At 44.3% G+C, this 15041-nt stretch overlaps 1 protein-coding gene across 13 annotated transcripts in view; it reads right to left on the reverse strand.

Annotated features, from left to right (window-relative positions):
• Window positions 1-2810: 2810 nt before the first annotated feature.
• raraa (retinoic acid receptor, alpha a) overlaps window positions 2811-15041 on the reverse strand; it is a 171184-nt gene continuing 158953 nt past the window's right edge. For 11 of the 13 annotated variants that reach the window (XM_074620976.1, XM_074620973.1, XM_074620972.1 and 8 more), the window contains 6 exons: window positions 13319-13460; window positions 6437-6597; window positions 6147-6323; window positions 5842-6046; window positions 5463-5621; window positions 2811-5345 (listed from right to left, as the gene is read on the reverse strand). In XM_074620976.1, coding sequence (XP_074477077.1) covers window positions 5149-5345; window positions 5463-5621; window positions 5842-6046; window positions 6147-6323; window positions 6437-6597; window positions 13319-13460 — 1041 coding nt within the window. In that variant the 3' untranslated portion in view covers window positions 2811-5148. The remainder of the gene's footprint in view (window positions 5346-5462; window positions 5622-5841; window positions 6047-6146; window positions 6324-6436; window positions 6598-13318; window positions 13461-15041) is intronic. The other 2 variants (XM_074620977.1, XM_074620966.1) reach the window with 1 other exon arrangement.

The following is a 15041-nucleotide window of genomic DNA, read 5'->3' on the forward strand; positions in this document are numbered from 1 at the left end:
CCCCACATGAAAACTGCACTATCTGGACTATCTGGACTACCTGCATCTCTTTGCACTATCTGCAACCACCTCTCCTAACCACTGGTGCACTTTAAACTTTAAACTTACTTTACACTCCATCCCATGTACCATTTTATAGCCCGCACATATTACATCTATTTATTGTACACTACATTTTTTTATTGACGGACGGTACACGCTATGTCCATTCACTATGTATATTCTGTATTTCTATTTATTGTTTTATAATCTTTGTGTACACCTGTACCTCTGTATCTGCACTTTGCTGCTTTGACACCTGAATTCCCCCGGGGATTAATAAAGGTTCATCTTATCTTATCTTATCCTATCTTATTTTATCTTATTTCAATGAGGGTGTTCAAGTTCCAGGGCCCTGATATTATGTATATTGGTATATTGGCTTGGTTTACTGAGACACCTAAATGGAACAGAGCCATCATTAATGTTATTAATTACACCTGTGATTTTTCTGCTATGAGTTGGAAAAATGTTAGGCCCATACTTCTCAACATGAGTCTGCTAATAAATGGCTAATAAAATTCAAATTATTCAGTTCTAATCATTTTTTGTGCAATGCATGGAGCTTGTTTCAGTGTCAACATGTGATTCTAGACAGTTGTCAGATTAGGTGTGACAACTATCGGAAGCAATCCATTACAAGCCTAAAGTCAAGTACAATTACTCTTTGATGTTTGTGTCTATCTTCATCTTGACACCAACTCCAGTGGTGAGCACAACATATTCAGAAAATAATCAATGTACTGTGCACTATACGTATATATACTGGAAAAACAAAGTTCGGAAACTTGTGTTTGGTGGATTATTTCTCTGTTGTTACAATGCTAATTGGCATTGTATTTTACATCGTTGGAAAGCCTGTTTATTTACCTTCGCAATGATGTCCAACTTGTAAGGATCATGCATTTGTGGGATGAGCAGCACAGCTGATTATGTGGGTAGCGCCCAAGAAAAAATTGCCAAAATGCTCTGCCAATGGTAAACAGTGTATTCTCATAAGGCTACCAGGAAGCCTGCAATGACTGCCCTTCACCGTCAGGCCCGTTTGCGCTGGTGTCGACAACACAGACAATGGAACCTGAACATGTGGGGGAATGTCATGTTCAGTGATGAGTCCAGGTTCTGTCTGCAAAAGTTGGACGGCAGGGTCAAAGTATGGAGACGATGCGGAGAACGCTATGCTGACCGTTGCACCGATGGAGTAACAGCTTTTGGTGGGGGCAGTGTCATGGTGTGGGGCGGCATCTCCCTCACTGGCAAAACAAGGCTTGTCATCATTGAAGGCCATCTCAATGCAGTGAGATATCGGGATGAGATTCTGCAGCCAGTGGCGATCCCATATCTCCACAATCTGGGACCTAACTTCATCCTCCAAGATGACAACGCTCGACCCCACAGAGCCAGGGTTATCACAGACTACCTCCACAATGTGGGAGTAGAGAGAATGGAACGGCCTGCCAAGAGTCCACACCTCAACCCAATTCAACACTTGTAGGATCAGCTTGGGCGTGCTGTACGTGTTAGAGTGACCAACACAACCACGCTGGCTGGCCTGCAACGAATCCTGGTTGAGGAATGGAACGCCATCCCACAGCAACGTGTGACCAGGTTGGTGACCAGCATGAGGAGGAGGTGCCAAGCTGTTGTGGCTGCGTATGGATCGTCCACCGCTACTGAGGCTCCTGACGGCGTATTAAATGAATAAAGTGTAAAATAGCCAATATGTCTTGTTTGTTCCTTGTTACTGATAGAGTTCAATCATCCAATCCACCAAACGACTCAAAACAAGAGTCAATACCAACAGGAGAATACACTGTTTACCATTGACGGAGCATTTTGGCAAATTTTTCTTGGGCTCCCCACATAATCAGCTGTGCTGCTCATCCCACAAATGCATGATCCTTACAAGTTGGACATCATTGCGAAGGTAAATAAACAGGCTTTCCAACGATGTAAAATACAATGCCAATTAGCATTGTAACAACAGAGAAATAATCGACCAAACACAAGTTTCCGAACTTTGTTTTTCCAGTTTATATAATATAGTAGAGGGAATTCTCATACAATAATCTGTAAATCCAGCCCAAAACTGGTTCGGGATGTATGAGTTTTCTGATATCATTTCTCCAATACACATTCTAGTCTATTCTTGTAAAAGTTTATATTAATAACATTTTTATGTGGACGAATCATTTTTGAAAAATAATGCATCCATGTAGCTTTTAGAAAGGTGCCGAATTAAAGTATGATGACTTTGATAAATAAATGATGACTGTGAATTAATGATTTAAAAAATTTTGGCGGGTCCAAAATTAATGTTTTGTTTATATCTGTGGAAGATATCGGAAGTTCCAACGACGTTCAAGCTGTCCAAAGTTATTAATTGTACCTTCTCGTCTGTGTAAATTTAACTCAAATGGCAGTTGCGAAAATATAGCCATAAAGTCAGCAAACTCACTCTGTAATGTATTTTACACAGCAATATATACAACATTTAGAACTTTATTAGCCACCAGGAACTAGGCTACTGGTTAAATTGGACCACGTAAGGCTGAAAACCCCCGAGGGTATTGATTTAAGCATTGGTGTGTTTTACGGCTTGTGAATAAACCTTTCAGAGGAATGACGTGTAACTTCTCAAAAAGTTACAAAATTTAGTTACAAAGTTTCACTTTAATCTAACCTTAATGCTCAATTTGATCAAAGTCATTGTTATGAAGTCGCCCCCTGTAGCAGAGAATGAAAAGAATGACACACGTGAACAACACAAACACATTTAATATTAAATGTTGGTTTTTATTTTTTGATCTTTTTTTTTGTTGTTGTTTTTTTTTTTTTTTTCCAAAGTCGCTTGATAATCTTGACAAAATTGCAACATATTCCATAATTCTCAAACTGACGGTGTGTCTGTTGCTATTCCAGATTAGCTGTGGAGGGAAAAGTTGTGCGCTGTTCTGGACAGGTGAAGTCCTAAATGATGAAAGCAGCTTTGACCGTACAAATAAAAAAAAAAGAACACATCATGAACGACTCGGAGAGACTCCACACTGGCATATCCTATGTCGTAACGTTGCAGGGGTCGGGGTAAAGTGTCTCTCTGCACAAGTCCTGGTCTGCCAGGCCGAACAGAAACAAGTGAAAAAACACAGGGGCTCAGTAGCAGAAGTGTGTGTCTGTGGAGGGGTTGGGGGGGGAGGGGGGTGCAGCACAGAACATAGAACAGGCCAAGCACACAAAAATGATTCCTTCCTGAGACATTGGCGTGTGTACAGTAATGATGGTCTAGATGAAACGTGTGTTAACGGTGAAGGCGTTTTGGCGTAAAGTGAGTCACAGGGTGCGAGGTTGCTCTGGATCCGGCGTAAAGTCACATATTTTCGTTTCTACCACAGGTTGCCAGGGGGAGATTCGTGAGGACTTAAGTCGACAAACATCACATTTGGGACCTTCACTTGCCACTTGACCACCGACAGAGCAGAGGCATCACTACAATCTAGTCTTTTCCCATCCACTACAGATTATCGATCCATTCAGAGACTACTGAGAATCACTTTGTGTTTAATACAGTGTGTATGTACACCATTCTTCACATTTTTTTAACTCTCTTTGAAGCTGAGCTTGCTGCGGCTCACCTGAACCTGGCTCACCATTTTTTCAGAAACACCATCTCTTTCTGCTACATGGCCAAAAAAAGCTATGCCCCGACTGGAGTGCTACTTTGTCATTCTACTGTATGTAAAAACATGTTTTAAAAGTGAAGGGCAGGGGGTTGAAATTGTCCGTGAAAGCCACATTTTGAACAGCCAGTGATTGGTTAAGGGTCTGTCCAGTATTTAGTAGGACACAAAACATGAAAGAACTTCCTTCAGTAAAATGTGCTCAAAATGTCTTTTTTCTTGCATCACAAACCTATAAACAAAAACACATAAAAGGTATTCTTAAAAAAAAAAAAAAAAAATCAAAAAAAAATCAGGTGAAGCCTAAAACTCTTCATAGTTTTAAAGAAATGAATACAGCTTATATACACAAACTCAAAGGCTACTTAAAATACACCTTAATAATGAATCTTCATTAATCTGATTTCTTGAAAGGACCTGTGACCATATCATACAACCAAGTTCATACAATCATTTTTTTCCATTCTCTTGGAAGCAAAAAAAAAAAAAAGAAAGAAAAAAAGGAAAACAAATCCAACCTGGAATAGTAGGTGATATTCATTGCGACTTGTTTTCTGTGCACATTTGTGTGTGTGTGTTTGCATGTGTAGACTGGAGAGAAATTTTCAACATCTTTTGCTTTTTCGTTAAATCGGAATAATGTACAAATGTGATAAAACTGAAAGGTCTCTCTCAATACTCTCGATGGTATGAAAAGATTCAAACAGTGGAGGAGTACAACAATTTCTAATCTCAGAAAAACATGTCCTCGTTTCAACCTTGCCATTCTTTTCCCTGGACATGTCGATCACAATAGTTCCTTAACTTTTTTCTATATATATTTATATATCTTTTTGTACGAAATCTGTTTTTTTTTCGAAGTTGGAAAAAAAAGACCCAGAGTCTTTGAGGAGGGGGGGTCTTTTGACAAGTCCCAAGCTTGCAGTCTGCCTCGGAGTACAACAAAAAAAAGTGTCTGGTGTTTTTTTTTTGTCAAGTCAGTCTTTATGTCCTTGATCATATATTTGTCCCGCGGTGCTCCGCCCACCCTCGGTTCCATTCGAAGCTGGTCGCCCGCTGCATCCAGATTTGTTTCCATTAGTCTTTTTTGGAGAAAGGTGGAGAGGGAGGGGGAGCAGCAGTGGAGGGGGGAGAGTGGAGGGAGACGTCATCAGCAGTGTTTACGGTGTGGTCTCTCAGAGGCATCCTGTTGCCCCGGCCCGCCCCGGCCTTACCCCCCCTCACATCGGGAACGGTGCTCCAGAGTGAGGGGAAAGCAGATCAGGAGGTGGGGATTTGTGTCGTAGGAAAGGAGGAGGTTGGCTCTGCCGGTCTCCTGTGTTCAGCAGTCAGGGTCAAGCCCCCCCCCCATCCTTCGCCCCTCCTCTTTAGGACGTCGAGGGAGGAGACAGAGAGCGTCGTGAGGAATAATAATAAAAAAGGTGGGCCGCTACTACGGCGATTGTGTGGCTGGACTGCTTTGGGCAGAGCTAGGGGACAGACTGGGGCTGCAGCTGCCCGGAGGGGCGCCACTGGGTCGGCTGCCCGCCGCCCCGCTCTCCAGACCTTCTGAGTTCTCCAGCATCTCCTGGATGAGAGGGGGCATGGAGCCGGGGATCTCCATCTTTAGGGTGATGACACGCTCAGCTCCTGCAGGGAGGGTTGGAGAGAGAGACGGGAAAACGTCAGCTTACATTCATTCATTCTCTTCAACACAATAGTCTTTTTAGCATTATTCACATATAAACACTATTGAGGACCACGGACCTTTAGCGCTGATGCTCCTCAGATCGGTGATCTTCATCAGCATCTTGGGGAACATGTGCGGTTTGTGGGGCCTCCTCCTCCGTACGTAAATCTTCAACGCCTCCAGGAGCGGCTCCTGCAGGACGTCCACCTTCTCTGCCTGTTCCAAGTCCTGACGATCTGTGGCGAGACACACAAAGTACAGAAACACAAAGGTGTCAACAGACCTCCCGCTGTCATAATCACAGTTAGCCACTAGGTGGTGCTCAATGAAAGAGCACAGCATAGACACCCCTACTGCTTATTTCATCCAGAGACAGACAGGGGTGACACTCTCTTAGTCCGGCTTTAATAAAGAAAGAGAGTGCTCAGTAAAGTTTTTTGAGGAGGCTTGCCGTACCTCCACACAGCAAACAGATGGCGCTGAGCAGCCCCGTCTCTGCGTCGTCCATCTCCAGAGGAAGGAGCTGGTTGGCAAAGGCAAAAACCAGGTCGGTGAGGGGGCCGAAGCCGGCGTTGTGCATCTGGGTTCGGTTTAGCGTGAGTCCATCTGAGAAAGTCATGGTGTCTTGCTCTGGCGTGTAGCGTGTACAGATCCGGAGTATCTGGGGACAGCAGAGAAGGAACCGACATTTGAACCAATCCTCTACTTATTCTTTAAAATCTGAAACTTTGTGAGTAAGAATGCTGGGCTGCTGCTCTTACCAGGATGTCCAGACAGGCAGCTTTGAGCAGAGTGATCTGGTCGGCGATGGTGAGCGTCGTGAAGCCGGGCAGCTGCTTTGCGAACTCCACCGTCTTTATGATGCACTTGGTGGAGAGTTCGCTGAACTTGTCCCACAGGTCTACGTCCAAGGATACACGTCGTTCTGAGCTGTTAGTCTGAAAAGAGATGAGGACAATTTTCAGATATTTCCAGATAAATGTCATTACAACTTGCAGAGGACACAACACTATATAGGGACACACATGTTGCACAGCGTCATGCTACTGACCGTAGTGTATTTGCCCAGCTGGCAGAGAGAGGGGAACGTTTCCTGGTGTGCCTTGCGAACCCTGTCGATCATCCGCTCCGTGTCGGGACTCAGCACGTAGCTCTCTGTGCACTCCTGCTTCTTCTCATCCTTCTTCTTCTTGTTCCGATCGTTCCTCACTGCTGCAGGGAGGAGGAAGAGAGAGTAGATTACGACGCGTGGCAGAAACTTTTGACTCAAGTGACAAACTTTCGGCTCCTGACGAGCTTAATGTCTAAGCTTTCATGAATATAAATAGGAGTGCTTCGTACTGTATCTCAGCAACATTTTTTAGAAAATATAGAACCTGTGGTGAAAAACCAGACTTATGCAGCCTTCGTCAGCCAATTAAATCTGCACATATTGCTTGAAACGGTAATTGCAATATGCCTATATGTCCCATATAAAAACTACCAGAAAGGTAAACTGAGATCAAGATCAGAGGCAAAGTCATCAGCAAGGAAAGGATGCTCTCTCTGCAGCACCCGCAGCATCACTTCTCTTATCCTCTGCTATAAGATAAATGTTGTGAGACGGCTCCATCGAAGAAGAGGCCGTGGTAATGGAGGGGAAGGAAAAGAAAACCTTGAAATAATCCAATGTGCTTTCCCTCTGGGCGATCTGGCTGAGAATAGTGTGCTCACCCCAAATGACAAAAAACACCAGGCGGGGGTGTTTAGCATTGGAATCCCATTACAGGGTCCATCCATTTCTCCCATCCAGACTGGGGTGCAGCTCAGCTATGACTGGGTTGTGTATGTGTGTGTGTGTGTGTGTTGAGGGTGGGGGTGGGATGGGTGAGACGGGGTGCTAGTTGATAAATAGTAGTGGGGGATGGAGCTATCCATAAGGCTGACAAATTGCCACAGCTTTCATTAGGGGTCCCGGCTAATCTAATAACATAATATGACAAATATCCTGCCTCTAATGGTTTTAAAAGGGCTCGGCTGCTGAGCCCATACCGGAAAAAACCTTCCAGCTTTCTCTCTCTTACTCCCTCTCTCTCTCTCTCTCGGTTATACAACACACACTCTCGTTTCATTCTCACCACTATCTCCCCCTTTGCAAAATTGTATTTCTCTTGCTTTAAATCATCCCACTTTCCTAAACTCATCTCTATCAGTTTCTCGCATCTCCACCTCGCCCTCGAGGTACCTGAATTCCCCCCCCCTAGCCTGCTGACCCAAGATCAGATTTTCCTTGTCTTAATCCTAACCTTGACCATTAAGGGCGAGAGCGCTCAGGCTGATGGGAGATCAGTGTCTGTGACAGAGGGGCATGGCCCGGGGCCAGGGAGGGATGCACTACGCGGCGCTGCTGCTCATCCATCAGCCCAACAGACAGGCCTCCCTGCCTGGGAGAACATGAGGGGAAGGAGGAAGGAGGGGGGCTGGAAGGCTGATGCTGCACTATGTTATTGCTAAGCAATGCTCGACCACAACAAGAAATGAAGAAGACCCCGCTGTGCAGATAGAGCATGGAGATGCATTATTTGCCAGTGTTTTATTGGTTAGCTAATGTAGTCACCAAAACCTGTTATATGTCTTTTTTTTACTTAAACTTATGTGTAACAACTAGCTGTTTCCCCCTGTGTTAAGTCTTGGTGCTAAACTAAGATAAGCTAACTGGCTACTGGTCTATAACTTTCTTAAAGGGCCAGTATACTCCGTCAGAAGTGCTTGTCGGATGGTCGAATAGCTTTTGGAAACGTCATAGACTGTATATAAGAAGTGGACGTAGTCACCGTGACATCACCCATTGGTTTATGGACTGCTGTTTTGAAGCATCGAGTTTTGCATTTTAGCCGTCACCATCTTATTTTTTTTCCAACCAGATGTGACATGAGAGGGTGGAGTGCAACCGAACGCCGAATAAGACATTTTTAAGCGATCAAAAAGGTTCTAATTAACTTTCATGAAAGGGTTAAAGTTGTAAAACGAAAACACGGACAACTCCCAGACCGGACAACGCCGTGGTAGCGATCTGTCAATCACAAGGTAGCCACGCCCTAAAGCATACCTCTGCTTTATGGTCTATTTAACTCTAAATGGGACCATAAGTTACTAAATGAACATCATGTTGTATTGAAGAAGACTTGAAACTAGCGATTGAGACCATAAAGTCATGTTTACTGAGGTAATAAATCAAGTGAGAAGTAGGCTCATTTTCTCACAGACTTCTATACAATCAGACTTCTTTTTGCAACCAGAGGAGTCGCCACCTGCTGGCTATTAGAGAGAATGCAAGTTTAAGGGATTGACTTCACTTTTCAAATCCAGAGGTTGCCGCCTAGTTATGATGGAACAGTTTTATACACTATGTCGATGAAAACAAGCAAAAAATAAATAAAATGCCTCCCACTAATTATGCCCCAGTTAGTGAAGTAACGCCCTCTTAAGCTTCTGAGGTCAGTTACATAAAAGTGTAGTAAGCTGCTGAACATATTTGGGGGCCAGCCCTGCTGCTTGTGGCGCTGATTGGGAATCTGTGTGCTTTCTGCCAGGGGGGGGGGGGGGGGGGGCGGGCTGCAAGACAGCCGATGTCCAATTAATTCACAAATAAAAGTGGGGCATCCCTAGCGCCCAGACATTACCCGCGCTGACAAATTGGCAGCAAAATCATAAGCCGCACAACACAATTTAATGAAGTCATTAAAGAACTATTAGGCACGACTGACGATCTGTCATGGCGAATTGCCACATGCAATAACTTGGGGGGTGGTGGGGGAGGGGAGGAGGAGAACGACTGTAGCGGGGGAGTAAAAATGAAAAGAAATACTGCCTTGCTTTTTTATTATGTGTGTGTGTGTGCGCGCGTGCTAACTTCAAGCAATGCATCTTTCAAAATGCATTATGAGAATATGAATGCTAATGGGGGAACTTGCATCCTGGATTGTTTGCGGTTACGTGTTCATTGCATAAAAATGATTTACAAGAGCTGGCGTGTAACGTGTACAGAATACTGTGACAGCACACACACACACACACACACACACACACACACACACACACACACACACACACTGACACACTGACGACACACACACGCAGCCATCACTCAATCATTTGTTCTCATAGTGGATTTCAGCCGCAGTGTGCAGTTTAATGGACAATTTCTGTTAGTGCCTTGGTGTGTGCGTGTGTGCGTGTGTGCGTGTGTGTGTGTGTGTGTATACAAGACAGAGAGAGGTGGGCAGACAGGGATAATTCGTGTGAGGAAAATTAAAGCGCTGGCAGCTCGTCCATCACACAGATTAAATTCAATGGAAAGATAAAAATGTCAATGTTCCCCCCTGCTCCTGCTGCTCGCAGCGCAGAGCCACCGTCGACAGTGATGAAACTTTCTCCCTCTCCCTGTCCTCCAGCCTCTCTCACTCCCCCCCCACACCCCCTTCCTCCTCCCTTCTGCTCTCTCAACTCTAGATTTTCATTCTCACTGAGTTCAATACTCTCTCCTCTCACCGCCTTCATCTTTCTCTACTATCCTGCCTTTCTGCCTGATGTTATCCTCCCCTCGCGCCGTTCTCCATCATTCTTTGCTTCATCTTATTTTACTTTTATTACTTTTTTCTATCGCTGAATAACACCTTCCTCGAGGAACATGTGGGCGATAGCTTTGTGAAGGAGGGGGGAGGATGATAGAGGGAGGGAGGTACTGAGTTATGGTGGCTGGTCTGAACTCTCCAACATAAATTCAGTTTCGAGGATTGTGCAATAACAAAAAAAAGACCTAAATGGAGAAGTGTCAGCAGTGGGAATTAAGTTACTTTAGCTGAAAGGTGCTTTAAATGTAGCCTCATATATATGCTGCTTGAGAATCCAGTCATTCCCAACCTATTAGGCTTCCAACCCTTTAAAATAAGGCTGCAACCAACGATTATTTTCATTAATCTGCCGATATTTTTCTAGATTAATCGATTAATCGTTCTATAAAATTTCAGAAAATAGTGAAAAAGGTCCGTCCCAGTTTCTCAAAGACCAAGGTCATGTCTTTAAGGGCTCTTTCACAAGCCATAGTCCGTTTGGTTAGTCCGAAACAGAGTGAAATTGATACTTTTGGTTTGCTTTCTATTTAATCTGGTTCAGTTTCACAGTGCACAAATTAAAGTGGACCAAATATAAAAAAAAATAAGTTGCTGAGGGGCGTATACGAAGGAGCAAATTCATCTTTTTTTCTGCCGCTTCTGTGCAGGGAATCACGGACTTTGATCCAGTCGAAGTTTTTTCCACTTTGACTTAGAAGTCCAGGTCAGTCCTCTCCTACTCATGTTAACCTGTCGTTTACCTGTGTCCATCTCAACCACAGTTCAATAACTGCATTCACAACCGCCCAAACGAACCGCACCAGAGTTAGATTAAAGCGGACTAAATGTTGGCTTGTGAAAGCGCCCTAAATGTCTTGTTTTGTCAGTCCAAAACCCAAAGATATTCACATTAATATGATCTCCCATCTCCATTTTGAGCGACTAAAAACTGCATTTTCTGCCATTTTTGCATGAAAAATAAATGTAACGATGAATCACTTATCATAATAGTTGCAGATTATTTTTCTGTCAATCGACTGATCGATTAGTCGACTAATCGTTGCAGCTCTACTTAAAAAAACAACAAAGCAAAGTCAACTTGCGACCTCTTGTCAAAATGTACACATTCCTATAAGCTGTTAGCATTTCAAGCAAAGAGTGTTATAGTTTTAAGCAGCAGAAATGTGTGACTCAATTAATATCAATTATATGTATATCAGTTAATAGTTTACCTGCAATGATTAATTTACTCAGATGTTATGCTTATGGTGGTGTGTTCTTTATACTCTGACAGTTTTCCTAATATTTGATTTAAAAAAACATTTTTAAATCGCAATATATCGCCTTGCTTACAGTATCGCAATATACTGAATCATAACCCCTGTATCATGATGAGTATCAGATTCTTGCCAATACACAGCCCTAACGTTAACCTTCATTTTGACCACAAGTCTTCTTTACCCACATTTTGTCAGGTTGATGATAATGTGGCACCAGGCTTACAGGCGTTTCCCTTGTAACCCTCCACTTGCTCCTAACACCCCCCTGCCCGCCCCACCAGCCTCCTTCCTTCTGACGCCGTCTTGCTTGGCATTGCCACCTGGCAGCAGGCCTGGCACTGTCGTCTGGAGCTGTCTGCCGACAGACACAAGGTCACCCAGACGTCCCCCGGCGCTAGCAGGGGGTCCACCTTCTGTGTGTGTGTGTGTGTGTGTGTGACACACACAGAGAGTGTACGGCGTTTCAGTGCGAGTGCATTTCTGTTAAAGCATTTTATTCATATCGGTTTGTGTTGGTCACCTTGCATGTGCATAATTTTCGAGTGTGTGCGTGAAATTATGCGAGAGCATGCATTTTGGTGTGCGTGCGTGTGAGAGAAAGGGAGGCAGAGAGACTCCCTGCTGGCCCCAGATGGCCAGCCTCTCCTCCCTCACCAGCCCAGACCAGTTTCACTGGACAAAGTCACTGCTGAGGACAAAAGACGTGCAATCGGTGCACTCTGCACTAAATGACCGCATAGAAAAAAGGCGTAACTGTTAAACCAAGAGCAGCTAAGCAAAAGGTGACTCGAAATCTATCCCATAATTACATTTCAAGCCTCCATTCCATTCAGAAAAACCAATTTGTGACTTGTTCAGTACTTCTTATTCACCACTAGATGGCTCTCCAACTCCAGTCTATTCCCCTGTTGTGTGCCTCTCTCTCTCTGTGTGTGTGTATGTGTAAAAAGAGCTGGCTGCTGTGATCCTTCTAACCATGATTAATGGCCCCATTCAAAGGTAAGGAGCTCAGAGGATAACTTCTTTTACTGTAAGCCACAGTGCTGTGGCATGGGGAGCGCTCCCTGCACTTCGCTGTACCAGAAAGACGAGGTAAATAGCGCCGGGAAGACAGGAGGCGTAGAGGGATGGAGGGCCGGAGTTTAAACAGGCCTGTGAGAGGAGGAGAGGTGCTGCACTTTCTGTCTGCATATGCGTATTATTAATACATGTCCTATTATCAAGCATTTATCAGCATTCACGAGTACAAATGTGTCCCGCACACACATTCTGGTGACGTGTAGAATAGCAAGTGTGTGTATAACAGCGTATAAAACCCCTGCTGGCCTCTGAGTTCTCTGCGGTCACACCTCTTCCAATTACTTTATCAAGTCTGACTGCCTGTGCGTATGTGTGTGTATGAGTGTGAGTGTGTGTGTGTGTGTGTGTGTGTGTGTTCACACAGCCCCCGGGGTGCAATGATGGGAGCAGACGCCTGCTCTTTCACTCTCGGCAGGTGAGAACATATTCATCACAGAGGCCTGCCAAGCCTGGCGACACCCTGACTGTTATTGCCAGTCTGCATCACGGCTGCCCTTTGTCTCGCTTTTACACTGGATATTCTCTTCGAAATATATATTAAAAAAAATCAACTAAAAGCATCACTGTGTGAGGAATTAATACAAACAGTTTGGATTTCACTCTGACTTTGTTTGGAAAAGAGATAAAAGGGTCATAAAATGTTCTCAGAAACGGACAGGATGGGGTCTACGTCCAAGTTGCAGTTGTAAATAAATAATAAATCAAGTGCAGCAGTCGCACTTGAATCGCAGCCAAAGCCGATATGTGTGTGCATCAATAATGAACGCTTACGCAATGTTGCTGGTGGAACAAATGTCAACAAATGCGGCGGCTTAAGACTTCCTGCAGTGGTAACAATCAAGCCAACCCCACTGGGATTAAAACAACTATGATGAGATCTGTACTCATCCATAAGAGCTTTGTGGGGAGGGAAAGGAGGAGGAGGAGGAGGAGGAAGAAGAGGGAGTTCTGGGTAACGCAGTTGTTTTTTCTTATACTCACACTCCTTGGACATCCCGACTTCCAGGCACTTCTGCAGCCGACAGTACTGGCAGCGGTTGCGGGTGACTTTGTTGATGATGCAGTTCTTCTCCCGGTGACACGTGTACACCATGTTCTTCTGGATGCTTCTCCGAAAGAAGCCCTGCGTGGCAGAGAGACGGAGAAGGTGAGGAGAGGAGAGAGGACAGGTGTTTCGGCGGAGGGAAATAGGACTATCTTAGCAAATAGAGGACTACATTATTTGGCAAATAGAGCTGTACTGTTTGCCGTTCCATGTCCACCCAGCCTGTGGTTCTCTATCTACATTACTGCCTTTATTATGTGCTTCGGTTGTCTTCTGCAAACTCTCGCCTCCTATGTTGCTCACGTTTACGACGTCCCGTTTCATCCAGTTCCCCACAAAAACTTACTTGCGAGGTCAAAAGTTAGGGCTGTCAAAGCTAACGCAATAATAAAGCGTTAATGCAAATTCGTTTTAACGATCTTTAGGTTGTAACAAGGAGTTTTAAAGCTAGAGTGGAGATACTGGTGTCATATGAAACTAGAAAAAACCTAAGGAATCCATTATCTTTCATGCTAAATGCAGTATTAATTGATTTACGATGATAAATATATACTGTACATACATTTGCATAAAACAGCATATTTGTCCACTCCCATGTTGATAAGAGTATTAAATGCTTGACAAATCTCCTCTTTAAGGTACATTTTGAACAGATACAAAATGTGCGATTAAATATTTGAATCGATTGACAACCCTATTACAAGAACAAAATTAAAGGCCAAATGCAGCTGCAGTTAAAAGGCAATAAACTACCAAACAGTTAAATCCTTAAAAGGCTTATTCTGTGTCATAATCTGGGCAGAGGTTAAACCTGCTCCGTCACGACCACCACGACCACCACGACGCTTCCATCTCTTTTGGAGATGTTTCAGGTCCAATGGCTTTTGGGGCAAAAGGCACAGGGTTACTGGATGCCGTATAACCGTGGCCTAGTTTACAGCGCCAGAAATAAGCAACTGTAGATCCAGGCCAAGCGCGTATTATTAGAGAGAGACAGAGAGAGAGAACATAGGCTGAACGTAGTGTTGTGTAAGAACAAAAGAAGGAATCCCTCCTTTTCTTGCATTGCCCTTTTAAATCCAACTGGATCAAAGAACATACATTTTAAAAATGTAGCATGAGGTAGAGGGTAAATTATAATGAGCTCATCTTTGGCCACTGAGCTGGAATGAGAGCACTTCAGGGAGGCTAACTATGTTTTGATCGCACAGAAGCAAGACGTAGAAACAGAGGAAAGTATCCTCTCCATGAGAGACAAGATGCATCCCGACTTATATTCTCCTTAATACCCGATAAAATCAATGTTAACCTCTGTGGCCTTTAAACACCCCTAGGTTAATGCAAATCAGCTAGGACAAATGTAATACAGGTCAATGTCAGTATTGATGTGACGCAGTGGGATGTGGGTTATGTTCTGGTGGGTAGGAGGGTGGGTGGGGCTAGCTAGGGAGAGAGAGGGAGGTTGGGTGGGGGTAGCTGCCTGCCAGGGAGCCCCGTCCCATGCCGGGGGATTAGCTCTGCTAGCTGACAGATGGCCGGTGGACCTAAGCCCGCAATTTGTCCCTCCCGGATCACCAGCTTCTTCTTCTCACATCTCCCGTCCACCGCCACAGAGTGGAAGTGAGAAGAAGGCTTCTAATGAACCAGCAATCGTTTCGA

This window comes from Sebastes fasciatus, chromosome 20 (genome assembly GCF_043250625.1).
Source record: "Sebastes fasciatus isolate fSebFas1 chromosome 20, fSebFas1.pri, whole genome shotgun sequence".
Taxonomy (NCBI): Eukaryota; Metazoa; Chordata; class Actinopteri; order Perciformes; family Sebastidae; genus Sebastes; species Sebastes fasciatus.